At 36.6% G+C, this 25,447-nt stretch overlaps 1 protein-coding gene across 3 annotated transcripts in view; it reads right to left on the reverse strand.

Annotated features, from left to right (window-relative positions):
- CDH12 (cadherin 12) overlaps positions 1–25,447 on the reverse strand; it is a 1,430,569-nt gene that overhangs the window by 117,248 nt on the left and 1,287,874 nt on the right. For all 3 annotated transcript variants that reach the window (XM_043974996.1, XM_043974997.1, XM_043974998.1), the window contains one exon: positions 4,802–4,989. In XM_043974996.1, the coding sequence (XP_043830931.1) occupies positions 4,802–4,989 (188 nt within the window). The remainder of the gene's footprint in view (positions 1–4,801; positions 4,990–25,447) is intronic.

Genomic DNA, 25,447 nt, shown 5'->3' on the forward strand with positions numbered 1-25,447 from the left:
ACAATTTATATACATATATGTATGTATATTTATGTATTTACTTTAATTTACAAAGAAGAAACAAAATAAAGTAATTTTAAAAGGGAGATAATACTAATGATTTGGGATAATCAAGAAAGGTCTTTTGTAGGAGGTGACATGTTAACAGTGTCTTCACAGATGCTAGGGAGCCTATAAAACCAAAATGAGGAGGAAGTGTATTATAGTCATAAGAAAACACCTGCTCAAAGACTCAGAAGTGGGAGATCAAAATCCTATACAGGGAATAGCCAGCAGGCTAGTGTGATAAGAAATGATGGAGTATGAAAGAAAGTAAAATAAACAAGACTGTAAGGAGAAGTGGGGAGGAGACTGTAGAAGTCTTTGAATACCAGGTTAACAATTTTGTATTTTATCTGACAAAGTAAAATTTAGACTCCCTGCTTCCAGTGCTAAGGCCTAGCAAGCAAGCTACACCCTGAGCTTTGCAGGACAACAATCCTTTGCAATCACCCTCTGGATGATCTTACCTTTTGGGCTAGTTACACAATTCACCAGATGATCTCTGGTCAAAGACAAACACCTGACAAAGTCGGAAGGTCCGGCAATGAATCAAACTTGTCACATGCTTGTTGCTCCCTCATTGTTGGGGCTACAACTCACTGAACAGTCACAAGTGTAAGTATTGAGATCTCCCCATGCTACCTTGGGTTTCCCCATTTGGGGTGGGGCCCTGGCACATGTGTCTATAGCACCACCTTGCTTGCAAGCCTTTTTTTCTCACTCAAAAATTAAACTTTCTTTCTAATCCCTGACACCTGTGTCTGGACTATTTTGTGCAGCTCCAGCCATACATAGGCTAGAGACCAGTTCTAGAAAAAGTCCAGTTGACATATCTTAGCAGCAGCAGCAGAGGGAAACACTCAAAATACTTTTTGGTGGAAGAGGGTAACTGGTCTGATATAAGTTTTAGGAAAATCTATTTAATATTTGTGTGCACTTTACCTCCGTTTGCCTTAATGTACTAGAAAAGGAAATGGCAAACAATTCCAGTATCTTTGTCAGGAAAACCCCATTTGGGGTCATGAAGAGTTGCACATGACTGAAATGACTGAACAACAAGAACAATATGTTGACTGAGAATGGATTGGCTTGATTACTAGTCATTCACTTGGTAAAACAGCCAGAAATGCCATATTGGCTATCCTTAAACTGATTCTATCATTTCACGTAGATAATAACTTTGTATTTTCTATGAATTAAGGCAACAGAAAATGTTCTCTTTTGCTGAAACTATAGAGGTCCACCATTAAAATGGAAGGAAAACATGTCACTACTTAGATAATATTAAACAGTTTAGGCAAATTGTGTTTTTTTTTTTTTTGGTTTTGTGCCACATTATCCAGAGAATTCCCTTAATTTTCCACTTTACTTCATTTACATAGTATATACATAGCATATGTGTGGTGTGCTTATTGAGAGGCACAGACCAACCAGACCATTTCATACTAATACTATCCTAGAAAAAGATGACATCAGTGCAATGAAAAGGATTCAATTCAATTTATATGAAGTGTCTACTATGAGTAAGGTATTATTCTAGATAAAGGGGAAAAAAGAAAAAAAAAAGAAAACAGTCCCTTTTGTAAACTTAGCCCTAGTGGCCTTCTTTATATGACTACTACAAAGATGTTGTGGCCTAATCCAGTCATTGTACAGAAAACAGAATAAAATCTATTTTTAATCAAATTATTATTCTTTAAAAATACCTTCACAAATTCTATTCCTATTCAGATATAGGGATTTAAAAATCAGACATTTTACCTGTTAAAATTCAAAAGCCTTGGCCTTGTACAACAACTGTTGGTATGAGAGGTTAGCACATGATTTCTCCATACAAATTTTTATATAATTTGTGCCTATCTCCTTGTAATCATAACACAAGGAATCTGCATAATTTTAAAAGGAATAAATTTATTTGTGCTTTGTAAGACACAGGATACAGTATTTGGATCTTAATAAAAATAATCCACAAACAACCAGATATATTTAGAGTTAAAACCATAAAGTCCAAAAGAGAGTGTATAAGTTTCATCAAACAGAAAATGTTCTTCAAACACTGATATCTATTACAAAACACTTATAATAAACCAGAAAACTATAATCCATAGAAAGAGCTAGATTGTACCAAAGAAATGAGGAATAAACTCTAACTGTGCATGCCAGGGTGCAAGGAGAGCTTTAATTTAAAGAGAGAGATAGAGATAGACAGAGAGACAGAGAAAGACAGAGACAGAAACAGAGAGACAGAGTGAAAAACATGTTAAGTTTATAGACATTTCTTAGATAATTCTTCTTAACAAAACTTTGGTAAAAACTAAGGATATATAAATGATCTGAATCTATATCAGTTATAAAGATAAACACAATGTGATGTTTACCCAAGTCATTTGTGTAAATATAAATGCAGAGCAATTCTGTACAATGTTGTTTTTTAATGTATTTTTCTTTTATATATTTCTTATATATTATATTTATAAATAATCTATATATTATGAAATATAAATATATATTACAGTGAAAGTATTAGGCTTGATTTAAATAATTATAAAACTAGACATTTTCCTGCAAACTGGAATGTAATTATTATAATAATAACTAAAATTGGCATAACACTTTAGTACTTTGTGAAATGCTTTACACATTATGTCATCGGATCTCTAGATAATGCACTTCAATAGAAGAGTACATAGACAGATTCTGATTGGTGAGTGGTAAATTTGCTACCTCCTAAATGGTACTACCTTTATTCTTCTACTGTGTTCTGAAGTAGTAGTACGGCCACCACTAAAGTAAGCAATAATAAAACCATTGAAGGATATAATGTCCTTTCCATGCCATCCAGGAACTTGTCATTTATTACCATGAGAATGAGAATGAGTGACATTCTTTTAGATGCCCAACAGTATCTTCCTAGAAAACTTATCACCACAGGGATGAGTCACCTGGAGGACTTGGAAATCAATGCCAATTTTTGCCACTTTGGCATAGGACAAGGAAAGGTCAGGCACTATATGGACCTTGATTATTGGCTCTGTTTTACTATTGCCAAGGGACTTTCCTCATCACAATAGACATCTCAGGGAACTTCAGATATCCAGAAAATATTTTACCAATGCAGCACTCAACTATCTATGACTTAAGAGATAAACCCTATACAATTAACTTAGGGTCTGAGGGTTTAAATGATTTCCTCAGACTCTCATAAATAGTAAAGGTCAGGGTCAGCTAGGTGGCGCAGTGGATAATGCACTGGCCCTGGATTCAGGAGTTCCTGAGTTCAAATCCAGCCTCAGACACTTGACACTTACTGGCTGTGTGACCCTGGGCAAGTCATGTAACCCCCACTGCCCCACAAAAAAAAATAGTAAAGGTCAAAAGCAGAAAATGAATGCAGTTTTTCATTAGTTCACTCTATCCATGATTCTACTCTCTCTACTCTATACTGAGAAAACTGTTCACTGTACTATTTCATTATATACATTCATAATCAATACAGTTTTTAAAAAATGGAAAGACAGATTTTCCAAGGTACATTTCCTAAAGGATCAGGATAAATGTTAAATATTGTTAGTACCTATGAAACCTTGATTTCTATTTCTCCTGATGGTTTTTAATATTGTAGTATTACTCTTTTCTCTTCCCAGTCCTCCTACTCCCCTCCTTGTGTGTGTGTGTGTGTGTGTGTGTGTGTGTGTGTGTAACCAATCTCTTTAAACTACCCCTACTCTCAATATTTGTAAATCACTGTTGACCTTCTTTTTCATTAGCCATCAAGGCATTCTACCCAAAATGGATCTCCTACAAGAAACTATCTTCACTGGCCACTAACTGGTCACCTGCAAGCTATTTATAGATACAAGCAACTCAGAGGCGGAAAATACCTGGTCCCTTGGATTCTAGGTTGACTAGAGAGACAGTGGAGTAAAAATTATACTAGAGACCCAATTATGTCTCTGTTTCAACCTTTGGCTTTCCTTAGAGTGAAATGATATTGAAATTTGTAATTGCTGTGAAATTTGGTACAGATTCAATGAAGATTTAGGCTCTTACATATATTTACAGGTTTAATTTTTATTATGGTGTACAGTGATTACCTTTGAGCATGGGAATGGATCTCAGTAGTGTGAGAATTGGAATGACACCCCCTGCTGGGAGGGACATTGTGAGCTCTGGCCTGAAAAGAAAGCATGTGACCTTAGCGTCCAGAAGTGGCCTTTTCTGGGGTTTCTTGGCATCAGGAAGTAACGTTTGCCACCCGTGGGCCCTGTCAATTAGAGCTACCAACCAATTAGCTTGGAGCTGTGTGTGTGTGTGTGTGTGTGTGTGTGTGTGTGTGTGTGTGTGTGTGTATGGCCCTGTTTCCTGTTTCACAGGAGGCTTCTGGGAGGAGCGAAGCCCTTTCATTGCCAGATGGGGGCTTGGTGTGAGAGACAGGCAGGACAGAAAGAGCAGGAAAATCTCATACTTTATCCACGTGTTTCTCTTTACTAACCCCTAATATACTTTAATAAACAATTAATGCCCAAAGATTGGTGCTATACATTTTCTAATTTAAGGTGACCACTGATTAGATTTTAGACATCATAGCTAGAATTTTAGGCCCTTCCAGTAGCAAAGTAGAATCAGTATGTGTCTGAAGTTCACTGTGTTATTTACCTGATCACTTGTTGGGGTATGCTATGCAAGAGACTTACAGCAACTATCATAGTTAAGTCACAATTTTGAAATATTAATTATATGCAAAATTATGTCTAGATACCTTTTTCAATTTGATGACCCCTTCCTGTGTATCTTCATCTGTCACGATGTCAAACAAGTTTCCCCCATCTCCTGGAACAATGTTGTATTCAATTTCTGCATTTTTCCCAAAATCAGGGTCTACAGCTCTGATTCTTCCAATGGCTGAGCCAACTAAAGAAGACTCGGGTACTTTTAGATGAAATATACCTGATGAAATGTAAAGAGTAATTCAGGTTAGAAAGGAAAATGTAAAAAAAAAAAAATATATATATATATATATATATATATATATTTATATATATGTTAAAATATTCAGACTCTAAATGAAGTCTTGTAGAAAATAAATCAAGATGAGAAAATGTCAGCATTCTAGAAATTATATATGGAGTAATTAAGAAGAAAAGGCATTTTGCTATCATTGAAAAGATGATTATAAATACTAAGTACTTGTCTGTTTCCCCAATTCCTGCTCTTGAATTCCTAAGAGGATGCATTAGATACAAACAGAGCATTTGAAAATAAAATCAATTTGACCAAATATCACCTATGTTAATTGCATCCAGGTGTCCCAATAAGTCAGTCAATTAGCATTTCTTAAGGGCCTACCATGTGTCAGGCACTGTGCTAAGCTATGGCCCCAGGGTCCAGAAGGATGATATTGTGTTTGTTGTTGATGTTTGTCCTTCTTGAAGAGGACCATGACTTCATGGTAATGTAATGACTTGCACTGAATTGGATTTAAGTGATGGAGGGCAATGCAAGGTCACCAACCACATCTTCTCCTCCAGAGCCAACTGGGTCCAGTGGCAAGATATATATCAAGAATACTGGAGATGACTTGGGATGATTAAGACAATTGGGGTTAAGTGAATTACTCAGGGTCACACAGCTAGTAAATGCCTGAGGTGAGATTTGAACTCAGATCTGCCCAACTTCATGGCCAATGCTCTATCTACTGTGTCACCTTGGAGAACCCTGTCTCAAAAATATGGAGGGAGGGCTAAAGGAAATATCTAAAAACTAAATTTATCATACTGAGATCAGTTGCTAGTGCTGTTGTCGTACACCCCAAAGGGCGTGCAAATGATACTTCCTTTTACATGATCAAAAAAGTTGTTTTAGCTTTTTATACCTATTTCAAAGAGTAAAATCAGATAAATGGAGTTTGGGGGAGAGACACTTAAAATAAAAGTAAAAAGAGCACATTTATCACAAACATATTTTACTAAAGTTTGAATTTACATTTGTTGGAGCAAAGTTTCATTATATTCATCAGAACATAATAAAAATGTTAATAGCTTTCCAAAATGTTAAGGAAGCTGCAATGTAGAATTAGAGACACAAGGTGGAGCTCCAACAGAGCTGGAGATTTAAGACTGCCAAAGATTTCCTGTAAAACAGTCTAAAGTTCCACATAATCTTTGAGCGTTAATACAGCATTCTGCTTTATAATGACTTCAGAATTCAATAAAAGGAATCTCATTTGGATGATTTTCTATGGAAAGACATAATTTGCTTTAATAAAATGTCCATCCCCTTTCCTCCAAATTAAAGGATCTTATCAAAGCAAAACAAAACAGAATTCCATATAGATGTTGAGCCATTTCAAATTATTGTTATTGGTCAGTGGATATTAAAAAAAAAACAATTCATGCAAACCTTCTCATTTTAATGATAATAGACCCCCTTGAAAATACATTTAACATTTCTTATGTGAAGAACAACCTTATCTCCAGATACTCCATTTGATCAAGCATTACCAAACTCCACTAGCTACTTGATTCATAATGAGAAGACTCACACCCAAGACGAATCAGTTATTGGTGAATCTGGCTGGAGCCTCCATATCTTGATAGTGACCAGCCTGACTGCCTATTCTCCACTACAGGCTCGCCCCACAATCCACGCAAAGTCCTTACTGGCTGCCAAGCTCCTTGGAGATCAGTAACAACCTGCCTAAATTCCTTCAGTGAGTATCCCAGTGATTCTAACCTTACTTCCCTGTCATTTTATAAACCTTTATTCCTATTCCTTTCTGCCCTCTATCTCACTCCCACTCTCCCCTCTATCGTGCCCTGCCCCCACATAGCCTTCAAAATCCACCCACTGTTTCCACACTGTGCTCTGGAATGCCAGTTCCATAGCAAACAAACCTGGTTTCATCTGAAAAAGTTTTCTTTTTTTCCTTCACTCTAATAGTTTTACTCTCATTGAGCCCTGGTTCCCTACTGATGAAGCAGCCTCCCTGGCAGCCTTTGTCCAGTATCACCTCCTCTTTCACTCTTATACTACTCTTTTCATGTAGTGATAGGCTTATTCTAATTTTTTTCATCCCTCCTCAAACCTCCTATGGGTTTCCTTCCCTTTGCTTCTTATTTCACATTAAAAGATAGGTTTTTGTTGCAAGCTCATCTTAAATCATTTAGATACTTTCCCCACTAGCTCATGTACAACTATTTCACATGAAGGGGTGATGCTTCTGTTTTCCATGGAAAATCCCTCTACAAATACAATCAGGCCCATTTTGTCTTCTCCAGAATATTAACCTTTTTATTGTCTTTCCTCTCATACTATTTTTTTTTCTTTTGCGGGGCAATAGGGATTAAGTGACTTGCCCAGGGTCACACAGCTAGTAAGTGTCAAGTGTCTGAAGCCAGATTTGAACTCAGGTACTCCTGAATCCAGGGCCCGTGCTTTATCCGATGTGCCACCTACCCGCCCCGATCTTACTAATTTTTAATCTCTTTCTGCCTATTGGTTGTATTCCAACTGTCTAGGAAAATATTCCTATCTCTCTCCCTTTCATAAAAATGTCATCCATTCACACCATTTATTGCCCTATATATTTCTTCCCTTTAGGAACTAAACTCTTTTATGACTTCTACAATCAGAGCCTACAATTCCTTTCTTCTCATTCTCTTTGTAATATTAATGTAGTCTGTTTTCTGATCTTATCTTCAATTTAAACTGTTCTCTTCAATGTTTCCAATGATCTCTTAATTGCTAAATATACTGTTTTTTTTTCTTATTCATCATTCTTCTTGGACTTTCTGTACCCCTTTGCATTGAAGTTCACCCTCTTCTGGATATACCTTTTTCAGGATGATGCTCTCTCCCTGTTTTCTTCTTCTCTCTACAACTATGCCTTCAGTCTCCTTTGATGAATTTTCATCTAGATTATGCCCACTAATTCTAATGCTTCACCACTCTTATCTTTTTGCTTTATACTATTTCATTCGGTGACCTCATCAGCTCCTAAGAATTCAATCATCTCTATTCAGATGATTCTCAGATCTATTTATCCCTATCCTCACCCCTAACCTCCATTCTTTCATCTCCAACTCTCTATTGGACATCTTGAACTGGATGTCTCCTACACATATTAAATTCAACATATCCAAGACTAAATTCAATATGTTTATTCCCAATTTGTTCTCTCTTCCTAATTTCCATATTACTGCTGAGGATACCATCACCTTCTCAGTCAACTAGGTTCACAATCCAGATCATTCCCTCAACTGCTCTCTCTCACTCTTAATATCCTTCTCTCTTCTTACTCTGTCACCACCTTCATGTAGGTTTTCATCACCTTGTGCCTGATATTACAATCCATCTTGCATTAACCTGTCAAGGGGTGTGTGTGTGTGTGTGTGTGTGTGTGTGTGTTTCTTTAGCACAAGACTGGCCATGTACTGGCCAAGTCACTAAACTCCAGTGGTTGCCTTTTAACTTAAGAATCAAATAAAATACTCTGTTTGGCCTTTAAAGCTCTTCCTCAACTGGCCCTTTCCTACCTTTCTAATTTTCATATACCTTACTCCCTTGCATGTACTTTACAATCCAGTGATAATACAATTCTCCTTCCTGTTCCTTGCAAAAAACAATCAATCTCAAATCACTGCCTTTTTGCTAGCTGTAGCCCATACCTAAAAGGCTCTCCCTCTTTGCCTCTGCCTCCTGGTTCCCTTTAGGCTTTCCATCTAAAACCCACTTTCAGCAAGAAGCTTTTGCTGATCTGCTTTAATGCTAATGGTTTCCTTCTGAAATTATTTCCAATTTATCATGTATGGATCCTGTTTGTATATAGTTGTTTGCATGTTGTCACCTCCAATAGATTAGGAGTTCCTACAGGACAGTCTATTTTTGCCTATATACAAATCTTCAACTCATAGTACATTTTCTGGCACAGAGGAGGTGCTTAATAAATGCTTGTTCATGTGACTATGTTTTACCCTGTAACTAAACATAATTCAAATCAGGTACATTCTGGGCTGTGGGATGCCCAAATCAATATCCTAAGGGACTGGGCTGATTCTTGGTTGCAGGATGTTATTATGTATAAACATAAATGAAATAAGACTATCCCAGTTCATAATCATTCTAAGAAAAAGAGTCATCTGAGAGGATATGTTATTTCTATCTTCTGAGCTTTCTAGTATTGACATGTGTATTTACCCTTACACAATATCAAACCAAATCATACTCTTTGGGATTTTCCTCAATTGGGTTAGGACTAACATTTTATTATTCCAAGGTTCTTCCATTTTATAAGATTCAATATGGGACTGTACTAGATTTCTATCATGAAGCCCATCCTGTTCTGAATAAACAGAAAAGTTGCAGGGGCCAAAGAAATAGGTCTGGGCTCCAGAGATGTGGCCCAAAACACGTAAGTCCAAAATGCATTTCACTGACATGAAAATCAATACTTCATGGTACTCCCATCTACTCCCAAAAATATATCAGGAATTATATAGTCTACCACTCAACTCCCCTCTCTCAAACTGAACCTTTGAAATATTATTTCTGAACCTGGAAATAACTTCAGTACTAGCTCTGGGAAGGAACAAGAAGTCATCACTAATAAAACTATTCTTTTTTTTTTTTTTTTTTTAGTGAGGCGATTGGGGTTAAGCAACTTGCCCAGGGTCACACAGCTAGCTATTAAGTGTCTGAGGCCGGATTTGAACTCAGGTACTCCTGAATCCAGGGCCGGTGCTCTATCCACTGTGCCATCTAGCTGCCCCTAGTAAAACTATTCTAAATGGGATTTCTGTCTATCAAGTTTTATGTCGTGCTATATTACACCTACGTTAGTATCTTATGTTGTATAATAGAATATGTAACCTCTTTTCCCGAAAGCCCATTGAAGTCTATCCTTATTGGTCAAGATGAAAACCCTGAGAACTTGGTGAAAAAAGAGCTCAAGCTTTTGCCAGTACCTTGGGGAGACTCATCAGGCTTTGAGTCCCATCCGAGGCCTCTTCAAAGCTAGTTCCCTTTGGAACTGGTCAAGCTCAAAATTTCTTTCAAGTATTGAAACTCTTTGAGTGATCTTGGGTTCCAGCTTCGAGAGAGAAAAGGGGGGGGGCAGCTACATGGTGTAATAGATAAAGCACCAGCCCTGGATTCAGGAGGACCTGAGTTCAAATTCGACTTCAGACACTTGACACTCACTAGCTATGTGACCATGGGCAAGTCACTTAAACCCCACTGCCCTGCCCACCCCCCCCCCCAAAAAGAGAGAGGTTAGTCCCACTTCAAGTTGCGGGAGGAAAAGCCTCTGGGAAGATATTAGATGAGCACACAGTCTCCCTCATGTTAATATTTTCAGCTTGCTGCACTAGAGATTTGGGGACATTCCCCCTCGGGTGAGATCATGGACACTCTCCTAGTTGAGTTCAGTTATCTATCTCCTAATGGGAGAGCTCCTTCTCTCTATATTGTCTGATATATATTCTCCTATGTGTAACTTCTCTGATTTCTGTTTTGCTATAATTTAAATAAATGTCTTTCTTTCCTATTCTGTATATGTGTTCGTTTTGACACCAGTATTTGGTAGGAAAAGAAAGAATCAAGCCTTGGCTATAGATCTCATATTTCCCCTTCCCCCCAAAATAATAAAGCAATAAGAAGTTAGATGGAACCTGATCATATCCCCCAAACTAATAATATTTAAATGAATAGAAATATATACTTCTAGCTTGGTACCCTCTTTCTCAGAGGAGATCAGAGTGTCCTAGGGTCCCAACTTTCTACTTCCCCTCCTGGCAGGAATAAATAAAAAATCTCCCTTGCAGAAAGAGAAGAGCTTGCAGATGTCTTTTCTGCCTTCCTTTAAGCCATGGGAAGACAGACTCCACACTACATATGAAGCCTTACTACATATGTGGGCCCCACTACTTTATTATGCTAAAACATACAATTTTTGAAGGTAAAAACTAACCATTCCAATCCAACAAACATTTGCTACAAGCATTGTGCTAGGCACTGGGGACCTAAAAACAAAGGTGGGGAGGAAACTAACCCCTGCCCTCAAGGAGGACTAGTGGGGAGGGATACAATGTGTAAGGAGATAAGTATTCACCAAATAATTTGAGCCTAACAACTAAGGAAATTAACGAATAATTTAAAAAGTATTTATTAAGCACCTACTGCATGCCAGACAGCTTAGTAAATGGGATTACAAATATGAAAGATACAAAAGCTATGTCCTTGAAGTTTATATTATAATGGAAGAAAACACAGGCATTGGCTGGGGGGTAGGGGGGTGATTACTAAGAAAGAGGCCTTTGGCCAATTTGGAATCAGAACACTTCTGATTTAAGATGGTTCAGGAGCTAAACATTCAAGGAAGCTAGATACTGTAAGGTGAAGAGGGAGTACATTCTAGCTATGGATCATTTGTTACTTATGTAAAGGGGACGAGGCAGGAGACTGAGGGAAAAACACATTGGATAATTTAGCTAGAAGGAAGAGCTGTGAAGGGGAGTAATGTCCAGTAAGCTTAGAAAAGTTGAGTTTGTATTCCCTCAGCAATTACCCCTGTGCTTCACACATAGTGCTTAATAAATACATCTTATTATTTATGTACTACTTTGTTACATTTGGAAGATTAAGATAAAAAACAAAACAATAGAACAATAGAATAAAACAATAGAAACTGTACAATGAAAATAAGTAAGCTGGGGTGGTCATTTCCACCATTAGATTAGCCTAAAAATGTTGCTTAGATACTTTTCAAACTGATTTCTTTCCTTTAAAGGTGACAAGCTGAGAGTGCTTGTACTTAAAGAACAATTTATAAGCCCAACAGAAAGAAATGTCAAGTCAAACTAACTCCAGCCATTTCTTTGAAATACTTCAGTGACAGATTAAAGAGGAATTTTCAAAGTTGTAAGCATAAGGTATATCCACAAATCCCATTACAGGCTAATAAGAAAGAGAGACTTCCTTTAGAGTTGAGTGACTTACACTGTCCAACAAAGTTTGACTCTGAAACGCCCCAATGCCATGTCCCAAAGAAACATTTATAGCTAACATGACTGAAACAGTGCTTCCAATTTATTTCTTTTGTGAGCTTAGGTCGCAGCTAACATAAAACACAGATATACATAGCACTGGATTTTCTGTTCTTTTCAAGGTAGATATATATTTTAGCAAGGAAGAAGGCACTCAGATTCATTAAGATGAGCATTTCTCAATAAAATATTGATGCTGGTTGTAAAGTCTACAGAATATGGAAGAAGTCAGAGAAACTATACATTACTCATGTCAGATTGTTTAGGTTATATCAGTTTATTTCCAACGACTTGGCTTTTTATCATTCCTAAAAACTCAAATGCAATAAAGCCAGGGTCATTCAGATTAATTCAAAACTGAAATAATCTCCAGCTCTGTCATGGACTGATCTTTTATGATGTACTATATAATTACATTGCCATCATCTGCCCAGGGTTTACCTTTGATGCATATGAAACATCTTAATGGTATAACCTGTACAACACAGATTAAAAAATAAAACAGATGACAAGTAGTAATATTGATGTACTAGAAAATCCAGGGAAGGGAGATGATTGCTAGTTATGGAAGATGGTTTTACTTTGTTGCTATTTTGTTTTTAATGGAATGGAAAACTACAAAATAATTAAGACAAAAAACAGGCAAAGATGAGAGAAAATTTTTAATCCTATTGTGTGTTTTGGAATATCACTAATTTACCCTAAGAAAAAATATAATTGTCAAGTTATCCTGTGAACATACATATACATACATATTCTTTATACATGAGACTGGTGATATAAAATGGACTTATTTATAAAGAAATATAACCTAATAGCTATTAATGAAATGATACTTAGGTAATTACAATTAATAATATGGATGAGAAATAAATAATAGAAGTGGGATTGACATTTCTGAAATGATCAAAGATAAATTAGTTATTAGCATGTATTGTGGTTATTCAGTCATATCTGACTCTTCATGTCACCATGGACCATACTGTTCATGGGGTTTTCTTGGCAAAGATCCTGGAGTAATTTTCCATTTCCTTTGCCAATGGATTAAGGCAAAAGGTAGTTAAGGGACTAGTTCATCATTATATAACTAGTTACCTGTCTGAGGTTGGATCTGAACTCTGGTCTCTCTGATTCCAGACTCAGAGCTTTCTCCACTGAGCTACCTAGCTGTCTCCAGTAATTAACATATACAGATAAACTAATAAAAGTATTTGATCTAACTTTTGTTCAAATAAATAGGTAACATTATATTATAGAAATTAATAAATCTCTTTATGAAACTTATCTATATATTTTAGTGATTTAAGGCATTTATATGGCATGCTAACATCCTCTACCTACTTCATTTCTTCTCTGTAGTTAAAAAATGACACTCAGACTGGGCATGTTCTAATGGAAGGTCTCTGAATGAGGCTCTAGAGACCTCAATTATGTGTTGTTTCAGGATTAACCTAATTCCTGAGGCAAATTCAGAGGTACTTAACTAGCCTAAATAGAGAGGTAATGAATCAGGTAATAGATCAGGTAATGAAAAGTTTTGACCAGGGCAAATCATAACCGGTATGTTTAAAATGTGTATCAATGGGGAGAATATGGGCCCAGATAAAACTGTATATTCTTTAAAATATAAATGTTTACTGAACTTTAGAAGGTGGCAAAACTAAAGGCTAAAAAAAATCTTGGAAAATTTATTAGGAAGAATATCTCTTGAGGAGGAGCTATTATTTTGTTTTTGAAATTCAGTGGGGGGAAGAGGAATGAGAAACCCTCATTAAATGCATTGAGAAAATATGGTTTGAATTGTAATCTTAACTTTTTAAATGATGTATTTCCTAAAACTTATGTAGTTGGACAGTGCGACTAAAGTTTGATTTAAATATTTTCAATTTCTCAAAGCTAAATGAGGGCATATAAAATGAACTTTTTAAATTTTTAAATTGCAAAATAAAATAATCATGCCATACTTTTTTTTTCCATTTTCTTCTAAGATGGAACAATGTGGCAACTAAAGGCCTAATGCTTCTCTCCCTCCCTTATACAAAGTCTGCTACCTTGTAGATTTAATGATAAATATATAAATAGTATATCCCATTGGCAATCTATATCTGTATATATTAGAATGTTTACCTGAGGGAGTGACAAAGGAAATCTGCCTTTAGTGAAACAAAGAGGGGACCAACTGACAGATTTGGAGACTTCAATTCTCACTTCTTGCAAGTTTGTACTTTTGAAGAGTAAAAAGACTTGGTGGATGAATAACTTATTCTGTATCTTATTTTTAAGAAGGCCTGAAGCTATAGACATTTTCAATAAGCACAAATTAAGGCATGGAGAATGTATTCAACTTGGTACAAGCATACTGATAACAAAGTAGAGCTTCTAGCAGAATTTTGGTCATGCATACTAAACATGTACAGCAAACCTAACCCCATAGTGAGTCGGGGCAAATGAAAGGTAATCTTGATGTTTCCTACAGTGTTCCAAGGTCAGAAAATCTTTTTTTGGAAATAGGGAGTACTTGGCATCTTAGAAGAAGTAATTTTCTTCATACAGTAAAGCTCTTCACCTCCAATGAGGTTTTTATGCCCTGAACAGGGTTTTATTAATTAATCATGACGATGAATATTTATTGGGTATCCATGAAATGCTTTGCACATTAATAACATGAATTCTACACAATCCTGGTTAAAAACTTAATAATTCTTCCTTTATTGTAGCCAGCCAAGAATTCACTTTCTAGATGTTACCCAAATGTAATCTTATGGAGAAGTGACAGTGGTCTCCTGATCAGGTCAAACTTGCTTCTGAGGAGAAGTGTCACTTAGCAGAAATATGGTGTAAGATTCAACCCATAGGGGCAGCTAGGTGGTGCAGTGGATAGAGCACCAGCCCTGGAGTCAGGAGGACCTGAGTTCAAATCCAGCCTCAGACACTTAACACTTACTAGCTGTGTGACCTTAGGCAAGTCACTTAACCCCAATTGCCTCACCAAAAACAACCCCAAAAAACAGATTCAACCTATAGATATTTGAATATAATAAAACTGTCAACATCTTCCAACAAAAAAAAATTAGGAGTTTTAATCATTTTATGTCCTATTGGCAGTGAGGCAACATCTGTGGACACCTTCCCAAAATAATATTTTAAATGTTTAAAATAAAATACATAGTATTACAATGGAAATTAAAAATTAGGGGAAATAAAGATGTAATCATTTTTTTTTCCTATCCAATCTCCCAGACCCCTGAAATCTATTCATGGATGCTTTGGAGGTCCATGGACTCCAGATTAAGAACTCTTCCATATAGTCAATTCCCATTTTATGAACAATGTATACAATTAAAAGGCACTTCTTCCATACCCTCCTCCTACTTCAAGACCATTGCTGGGAAACAGTATGTTTATGCTGACTGTGGGGAGAGAGCATGGATAAGAAGAATTTTTAGAGAATCTTAGATAAACACAAATAAGCTGATATTGAGGAATAATGTCAGATTCCACCAAAAATATTCAAAAAATTTCCTAAATTTAAAATTTCTCCTAGTTTTACTTCTTAAATTCTACCAATTACTGATTTGGATTAAATAGCAACCACATATAAAAATGTGTTACAAAGTTGTGTTTTTTTCTTTTCTTTCTCTTTAGGCAGCCAGATGGCACAGTGTGTTGAACATTGCTCCTAGAGTAATGAAGGTCTCAGTTCAAATTTGAGTCAAGATACTTACTAGCTTTGTGATCTGAATAAGTCACTCTCTTGCTTAATTTCCTTATCTGTAAAATAAAAATATTAAAAGCACCTACTTCCCAGAGTTCTGAGGATAAATGAGATAATATATGTAAAGTAAAAGGAGAGACAAATAAATGCTTGTTAATAGACAAAGATAATTGAAAAATAAAAATCTCAGGTAGAATTAAGAGGCCACTTAGTCTGTACATTCACATAAATAAAGTACTTCTGCTGACAAAGTGGATCTACCTCTTAACACATGGCAAGAGTAGCCTGGTAAGTAGCACCAAGCACTTTGAAAGCTAGTGCAGGAGAGGATTACAAATTAGAAAAGATTACAGAGTAGAGATATCTGGGATGAACCCACAACATTCCCCTACAAATAATTTAAAAATAAATCTTGAAATTAAATTTTAGAGAGGTAGACCCAACAAAAAGTGAGATTTTTTTTTTCTGGCCGTGGAAAATTTAGGAGATTGGTAGGAGAAGTTTGTGAAACCAAGGTGGAAGTCTGTCTAGAGGACATATAGGCAGAGGCAGCAACAGTCAACAGTAAACACACCAGAAGAAGCTTTGGGAACACTCACCCTAGTGAGGGGAAGGGTTCAGACAACTGTCCAGAAAGAGATTAAAGGGGGCTTTTTGCTGGCACCTGGTATAATTAGAATTTATTGGCAACTCCATTATCTATATACAGTTCTGAGTCTAAGCTGCAGGGCAGAAAGGAGTGCTAGAGGTCAGCACAAGGAAATAAGGCCTCTTGTCACAGTTACACAGAAAAGAGAATGCTAGTTCTTGTGGCTACATCAGAACAGGAGCCCTTGCTTGGTAAAAACCAGAGCACAGAACAAGAGAGAAGTGACCATACCTCTCTGAGGATGAGGATGATGACGATGATGATGATGATGAAGAAGAAGAAGAAGGACAACAAGAAGAACAACAGATAATAGCAGTATTGCCCAACCCAAACTGCCCTAATGGTAAAAGAGGCACAATAATTCACTGAAGAAAAGAATACCTTAAAAACAAAAGAGGGCAAATAGAAAAAAGAGTTACAAAATCTTACTGAATAACATAATTCTTTAAAAATGAGACTTGGGTAAATGGAAGACAATGACTCAATGAGACTTCAAGAAACAATAAAACAAAGTCAAAATAATGAAATAGAAGAAAATGTTAAATATCTCATCAGAAAAGCAATTGATCTAAAAATAAATCAAGGAGAGTTAAGAATTATTAGATTACCTGAAAGCCATGATGAAAAAAAGAGCCTAGACATCATATTTCAAGCAATTATCAAGGAAAATTGTTTTGATATCTTAGATCTGGAGGCTAAAATAAAAATCGAAAAAATTCACCATTAACCTCCTGAGATACCAAAATACAAAGTTTCAGTAATACTATAGCCAAATTCCAGGGTTCCTAGGTCAAAGAGAAAATATTTTAAGCAACCAAAAGAAAAAAAAAGAGAAGTAATAATTCAAATATTATGGAGCCATAGTCAAGATCACAGAAGATTTAGCAGTTTTCATATTAAAGGAGCAGAGGGCTCATAATATAATATCCCAGAAGCCAAAGGAACTAGGATTTTGAACAAGAAAAACCTACTTTACAAAATTGTGTATAATCCTTCAAGACAAAAATAGATATTCAATAAAATAGGGAATGTTTTAGCATTCTTTTTTTTTTTTTCAGGTGAGGCAATTGGGGTTAAGTGACTTGCCGAGGGTTACACAGTTAGTAAGCGTTAAGTGTCTGAGGCCGGATTTGAACTCAGGTACTCCTGAATCCAGGGATGGTGCTCTATCCACTGTGCCACCTAGTTGCCACTTTTTAGCATTCTTGATGAAAAGACCAGAACTGAACAAAAAAATTGATATTCAAGTACAAGAAGCATAAAAAAGGACAAAATGAAAGTGGTCTCACTAAAGCCCTTATAAGGGTCTAGATAAAATTAAACTGCTGGGGATGGAGCCAAGATGGTAGAGGAAAGACATTACATGCACAGAGCTCCTGATACAATTACCCCACAAACAGCAATACAAGAACCCCTGGAGCAGAAAAACCCACAAAAATACGGGCAGAGATTATTTTCCAGGTATAGATAGATTAAAGGGGGCTGTGCTGGGAGTGAGTAAAGTCCAACCCTGCGATCATGCCAACAGAGACCCCAGGTATGCCATAGCAGAGGAATTTAACCCCTGAGCCTCCAAATCAGCTGTGGCACCAGCATCTTCTGGAACAGAGCTTGCTGTCTGGTGAGAGGGCTGGACTGTTGGCAGGGGTATGGGAAATGCAGGGATATCAGCAGGACCTAGGGTGGAACTCAGCTATCCAACCCAAGTAGTGAACCAGGAAGAAATCCTGAAAGGCAGGAGGCCCAAGTTGGGGAGGAGCACAGGCTTATTGAAGCAAAAAACCACCACAGTGCTCTGCTGGCTAGTTAACTAGCAAGTTGGCTTGAGGTTATCTTCAGACCAGAGAACAGGCCAGGTGAGAGAAAAACCTGCCCTCCCTCAAACCAAAACACCTAGGACCCTCTGAAGCTAGGGACAGTAATGTAGCCTAGAAGCAGGGCCCCTGAGTGGGGAGCTAAAAGTCTAGGAAAAGATTAGCAAGCAAAGAAAGTTCAGAACTTTAGAAAGTTACTTCAGCTACAAGGAAGATCAAGGGGTACACTCAGAAGAGGAAAACAACCTCAGGGCCCATACATCCAAAGCTTGCAAGAAAAACATGAACTGGTCTCAGGCAATGGAAGCTCTCAAAAGGGACTTTGAAGAGAAAGTAGGAGAGATAGAAGGAAGATTTAGAGAGAGGGAGGAAAGAATGGAAAGAGAAATGAGAGCAATGCAGGAGAGTCATGAGAAAAAAGTCAAGAGTTTGAAAAGTCAAATGGAAAAGAAGATTAAAAAACTGTCTGATGAAAATAATTGCCTAAGAATTGAGGTTGAATAAATGGAAGCTAGTAACTTTATGAGAAACCAAGACATGGTAAAGTAAATCTAATTCAATGAAAAAATATAGGGCAATATGAAATATCTCCTTGGGAAAACAACTGACCTACAAAATAAATCCAGGAGTGAGAATTTGAAAATCATTGGACTACCTGAAAACCATGACCAAAATAAAAACTTAGACACCATCCTCGGAGAGACAGTCAGGGAAAATTGCCCTGATAATCTAGAAACAGAAGGTAAAATAAAAATTGAAGGAATCCACCAATCACCTCATGAAAGAGATGCTAAAAGGAAAACCTCCAGGAATATTATAGTCAAATTCCAGAGCTCCCAGATCAAGGATAAAATATTGCAAGCAGCCAGAAAAAAGGAATTCAAATACTGTGGAGCTCCAATAAGGATAAAATAAGATCTAGCAGCATCTACATTAAAGGACCAGAGGGCATGGAATATGACATTCTAGAGGGCAAAGGAACTGGGACTACAGCCAAGAATCATGTACCCAGCAAAACTGTGTATAATCTTTCAGAGTAAAAAATGAAACTTCAATGAAAAAGAGGACTTATACACATTTGTGATGAAAAGACCTGAACTGAATAGAAAATTTGACTTTCAAATTGTAATGATTGGAGTAACTCTCCAGCAGGTGGCATTACTCCAATCATTGTTCCTTGACAAAACAAAGTAGGGACTGTAATGATTGGAGTGACGCCACCTGCTGGAGAGTTACTGTAGGAAAGCTCCTGCATGAGGAGAAGGCGTCTGAGGGCAAGCCATGGGCTTTTCCTTGTTGTCAGGAAGTGATGTTTGCTAGTGGGTACTGTCTATCAAAGCTACCAGCCAATTAGCTTGGAGCTGTGTGTGCATGTGGATGGGATGTTCCCAGTTTCACAGGAGGCTTGTGGAAAGAAGGGGCAAGGCTCCCTCTTTTTCATCAGGACTCTTGGAGAGTGGAGCAGAAATGAGGGCTTCCTGAGATAGCTGAATCTAGGCCTCTTTCTCTCTCTCTTCACCAAATTCTTATTCTCCTTAATAAATGCTTAAAAGTCTAACTCTTGCTAAAGCTTATAATTTATTGGTGACCACTCAATAGATATTTTAGACAGACTAGGTAGAATTTTAGCCCCTTACAAAATATAAGACACTGGAAAATCATAAAAAGGTAAACAGGAAAAAGAAACTATAAGGGACATTAAAAGGTTAAACTGTTTACATTGATACATGAGAAAATAATACTTCCAACTCATAAGAACTTTTTCAGTAAGAAATACACAGAGGACGTAGGTCTGAATGGAATATGAATGGATGGTATTTGTAAAGCACTTATTTTTTGTGTCTCCTTGTTCTTTGTGGAGCAAACAGGGTGGGTTTGTCTCATGTCTGGGGCTGGATTTGGGCTCTGGCCCTCCTGGGCCCAGGACTGGTGCTTTGTGCACTATTACACCTAGCTAACCCATGATGACATCTTTAAAATAGGGTTGAGGGGTAGAAGGAATAGACTGGGGGAGGGGGAAGGGGAGAGGTAGCTCACATGAAGGAAACAAGAAAAAAAGCTTATGGAGGGAAGGGGAAGTGGGGGTAGGAGTGGGGGAGTGAGTGAACCTTACTATCATCAGAATTGGCTCAAAGAGGGAATAACATACATACTCAAGCAGGTATAGTAATATATTGTTGCCCTGAGGAAAAGTGGGAGGGGAAGGAAACCCCCATTGGAGAAGAGGGGAAAGAGGGAATGGAAGTTTGGGGGAGGGAGCCTCAGAAAGCAAAACATTTTCGAGGAAGGTGAAGATGTTCTGCATAATTGCTTGATTTCATAGGGAGAGTTGAGGGAGGAGGGAGGAAGAAAAATTTAGAAAACAGAATTAGTTCAAAGACCTTAACCTCATCGGAGGGGACTCAAGAGGGAATAACACACACACCCAATTGGGAGGAGTAATCAATTTAACCCTACAGGAAAGTAGGAGGGAAAGAAGAAAGGAGGGAAGGGTGAATGAAGGGAGGGGGCAGTGGGGGAGGGGGCAGCCAGTAGCAAAACACTTTTGAGGAGGAATAGGGAAAAATAAGATAGAAAATATAGTAAATATCATTGGAAGGGAATAGGATTGAGGGAAATAGTTATAATGATTGACTACAATGTCAAAGCATATGGTACCTACTCTGCTGGGCTATTGTGAAGAAAATTCTTTGTCAAGGGTAAGGTATTATATAAAAGTTATGATGAACAGGATGCTATCAGAACAACCTGGAAAGACCCACATGAACTGAAGCAGAGAGAAATGTACTGTATACAAAATAACAGCAATAGTGTAAGATGATCTTCTGGGAAGCACATGGCTATTTTCAGCAAGGCAATGATCCAATCTAACTCTGAAAAACTTAATGAAAATTGCAATACACCTACAGAGAAAGAACTGATGGTATCTGAAAACAGACTGGAACACATTTATTTTTTTACAATTCCTTAATTGAAGTTTTGTTTTTATCTGTATTCTTTTACAACCTAGCTAATGTAGAGTTGTTTTCCATGACTACTCATGTATAATTTATATTGACTTGCTTGAGTTCTTAGGGTGGGGGTGGAATGGAAAGGAGGAAGAGAAGTTGGAACTCAAAGTTTAAAAAAAAAATGTCAAAATTTGCTTTTACATGTAATTTGGAAAATAAAATTCTAAAACAAATTTTAAAAATTAAATTAAACTGCTTACATTCCTATTAAGATTATGATACATGTATGTCCTTAGACATTTATTAGGGAAGTTAAAAGTTTACTTAGAGACAGTGCATGGATGTGAGTAAATTATGTTGAAATGATTCCAAAAAAATAATGAAGGGGTGAGAAAGAGGGATGATCTGGGAGAAGGAAAAAGGGAGAGGTAGAAATAAGGACACAAGGAAGATCCAGTGAAGGGGAAAATAGGAGGCAGGAAATGCTTGAACTCCACTCTCATCAGAATTTCTTCAAAGAGGGAAGAACATACACACGCTTAATTGTGTAGAGAAATGTAACTTACTGAGCAAGTAAACAAGAGGGGTACAAAGAGGTAAAAGAGACAGTGATAAAAAGGCAGACAGATTAAGGAAGGCAGTGATTAGAAAAAAAAGACTTTTGAGAAATGATAATATCAAAAGAGGGAGAAAAAAAAATTTAAAAATGCAATGGAGGTAAATACACAGTAATCATAACTGTGAATGTGAATGGGATGAGCTCATTCATAAAATGGAATAGGATTGCAGAATGAATTAGAAACCAGAATCCAATAATATGTTGTTTGCAAGACACACACCTGAAACAGAAAGCCTCAGTTAAAAGAAGGGACTGAAGGAGAATCTAATATGCTTCTCCTGAACTTAAAAAAGGCAAGGGTGGTAATCATGATTTTGAACACAACAAATGCAAAAATAGAACTAATTAAAGGGATAATTAGGAAAACAACATTTTACTAAAAGCTATCATATGCAATGAAGTACTATCCCCCCAAAAAATTACAGGAAGTTTCTCTGATAAAGGTCTCATTTCTCAATTATATATTATGTAGAGAATTAATTTAAATTTCTAAGAATGAAAGCCCCTAATTCATAAATGGTCAAAGAATATTAACTAGCAATTTCCAAAAGAAGAAATCAAAGTTACGTGTATTCATATAAAATGCTCTAAATAATTATCGATTAAAGAAAGGCAAATTAAAACAACTCTTAGGTACCATTTCACACCTATCATACATGACAAATGCTGGAAGGGATGCAGGAAAATGATTACACTAATAAATGGTTGGTGGAATAATTAACTAGTCCAACCATTTTGGAGACTAATTTAGAACTACACCCAAAGGGCTTTAAAACTGTGCATACCCTTTGACCCAACAATACCAATACTAGGTTCACATGCCAAAAAGATAAAAGGAAAAGGAAAAAGACCTATATGTTCAAAAGAATTTATAGAACCTATTTTTGTAGTGGCAGAGAACTGGAAATCAAAGGGATGCTCATCAATTGGGGAAAAGGCTGAACAAATTGTGGCATATGATTGTGATGGAAAACACTTCTCCTATGGGAAATGATGAGGGGGGTGTTTTCAGAAAAAAAAAACATAGGAAGACCTAAATGAACTAATGCAAATAAGAAGAACTGGGAGGTCAGTGTGCACAGTAACTGCAGTGTTTTTATGATGATGAACTATGGAAGATTTGGTTACTCTGATCAATACAATGATCAAAAACAATTCCAAAGGACTCATGATGAAAAAAAAATGCTATCCTCCTCCTATGAGAGATCTGATGAATTCTGAGTGCAAATTGAAATATAATTTTCTCACTTTATTTTTCTTGCTTTTTAAAAAATCTGCCTAATGTGGAAATATTTTGCATGACCACATATAAAATTGATATCAGTTTTGATTGCTTCCTCCCTATAGGTGGGGAGGGGAAGGGAAGGAGAGAATTTAGGACTCAAAATTTAAAAAAAGAAAAGCATGTTAAGGATAAATAATAATAAAAAAGTTAATGCAGACCTTGAATTGGGCCTTCAGATCACTAAGATCCTGAGGGAATAGGGGATTGAAGTAAGAGATAGGAAGTGTAGAGAAAGAAAGAACTTTAGATAGTGAAGACATAGTCTGCCTATTTCTATAGTTTGCCCCAAGAAAAGGTGAATAGCATTCCCTATTCTTCCTAAACTGCCTGACCCCCTGCATCTAGGACTCAGCATTTGTCATAATTGTATTTGCAAAAACTTTAATTATCGGTTAAATAATATTTTGTAGGTATGGTATACTACCTTCAAGGTTTTAAACAACCAATTTACAAATAAATATAATCCATTCACACATAGGAGTCTAAATATATTAAATGATTATTATATTTTAAAATAGTTGGTTATTCAAATATACTCAAGTAAGTCCACGGTTTAGATGGCTCTTCAACAAACAATAGACATGATGCAGATTTTGGCAAGAACTTGCAAGTTATTGAGTTCATCAATAACTTTCCATTACTTATCCATTTATGTTATTTTTAATTTTCCTTTCAAAGCCCCATTAAATATTTATGGGTTATTTAAGTTGTCTTTAATTCTAATGAACTATTATGGAATGATAGCTCCAAACGGTTTCATCTATTATCTCTAGAAAAAGAAATACCTTTGTGGAGGCTTTCTTAGAGACTTCATTCAAAATATTTTGAATAAACCTAGGGTGACAGTCTTTGGGAGTGAAAATGAAGCTTTGAAAATAAACCTACTCAAACCACAGGGCTGCTAAGTCAATTTCCTTTGAATGGAGATGGAGCACTGCCAACAATGGGGGTGAAATTTAATCTGCAAGTATTCTACTGTTCTAAATTCACATGCGTCATTACAATTTTCCATCCTAGCACTGTCAGCACTGCTAAAATACTACAGTAACACTTTCTTTTTTCATTTCCTATTTTGAATGCCTATATACTAGTCATTCAATCCTTAATATTAGTAAAATTATAAATAGCCATTGTGGGAATAGGTATGCCCATTTCTGATATGTGTGTGTGCATTTCATGTAAACCAAAGGACTCACATTACTACAACTTGTTTATTAGTACTGGAAGAAATCTTAAAGGTCATTCATGACAGATTTCTCAGTCTACAAGTGAGAAAAACTGAATACCACAGAAGAGTTTTTATATGATTATAGTTTATAACAGACCCTAGATTTGAATTCCACATCCTCCAACTCTTTTTTTATTGTTCTTTCCATTTCATTCAACTGTTTGTGTTATAGAAAGTGCTTAATAACTAATTGTTCAATGAATTTATCCCCATCTACTGGAGATACATGAATTTTGCAACAAAGGAAATAGATAACACAAAGTCTCTATTTTTTTTTTTTTTTTTTTTGGTAAGGCAATTGGGGTTAAGTCACTTGCCCAGATTCACACAGCTAGTAAGTGTCAAGTGTCTGAGACCGGATTTGAACTCAGGTCCTCCTGAATCCAGGGCCGGTGCTCTATCCACTGCACCACCTAGCTGCCCCAAAGTCTCTATATTTTAACGAGGGGTCCATGATTTGGGGGATAAAATGATACTGAGAAACCCCCCCCCCAAAAAAAAAGAAAAGAAAAAGAAAAAGAAAGAAATTGAGAAAAATAAAAGAAATTGAAGAGATTATGGGTTAAGAGAATAGCCATGGGGCACACAAACAATGAGTGGAAGAGAAAAAAATCGCAAGCCATGTTCTTAAACACCAAATTCACCTTATTTTCTAGTATATCACACTGATTATCAAATAGGTAATAAAACTCATATGCCCTGGGGGGAAGAATATGGCTCCACTAGAAATCATCTGAATTTGTTGAGGGTTAGCTGAGAATTGTAGTCTAGGTAACTGAGTTCATTTCAGGGTAACCAGATGGAAGACTGTAGCATGGGGTTTCCATGAGGCAAAAAAATATATAGTTCACATGTTGTTGTTGTTGTGGTTTGTCCTTTATTCTCAAAGACAACTATGACATAGGGGAGGTCAGGACTTGCAATGAATTGGATTGAAGTGAAGAAGTGTTATGCAAAGTCACCAGCCTCAATCTCTTCTCTGGAGGAGCCATTTGGGTCCATTGTCAAGATCTAGCTATCTATCATCTATGTATCTATGCATCAATCTGTTTATCTATGTATGTATGTATCTATCTATCACATCTCTCTCTCTCTCTCTTTAT

This window comes from Dromiciops gliroides, chromosome 1 (assembly GCF_019393635.1).
Source record: "Dromiciops gliroides isolate mDroGli1 chromosome 1, mDroGli1.pri, whole genome shotgun sequence".
Lineage (NCBI taxonomy): Eukaryota > Metazoa > Chordata > Mammalia > Microbiotheria > Microbiotheriidae > Dromiciops > Dromiciops gliroides.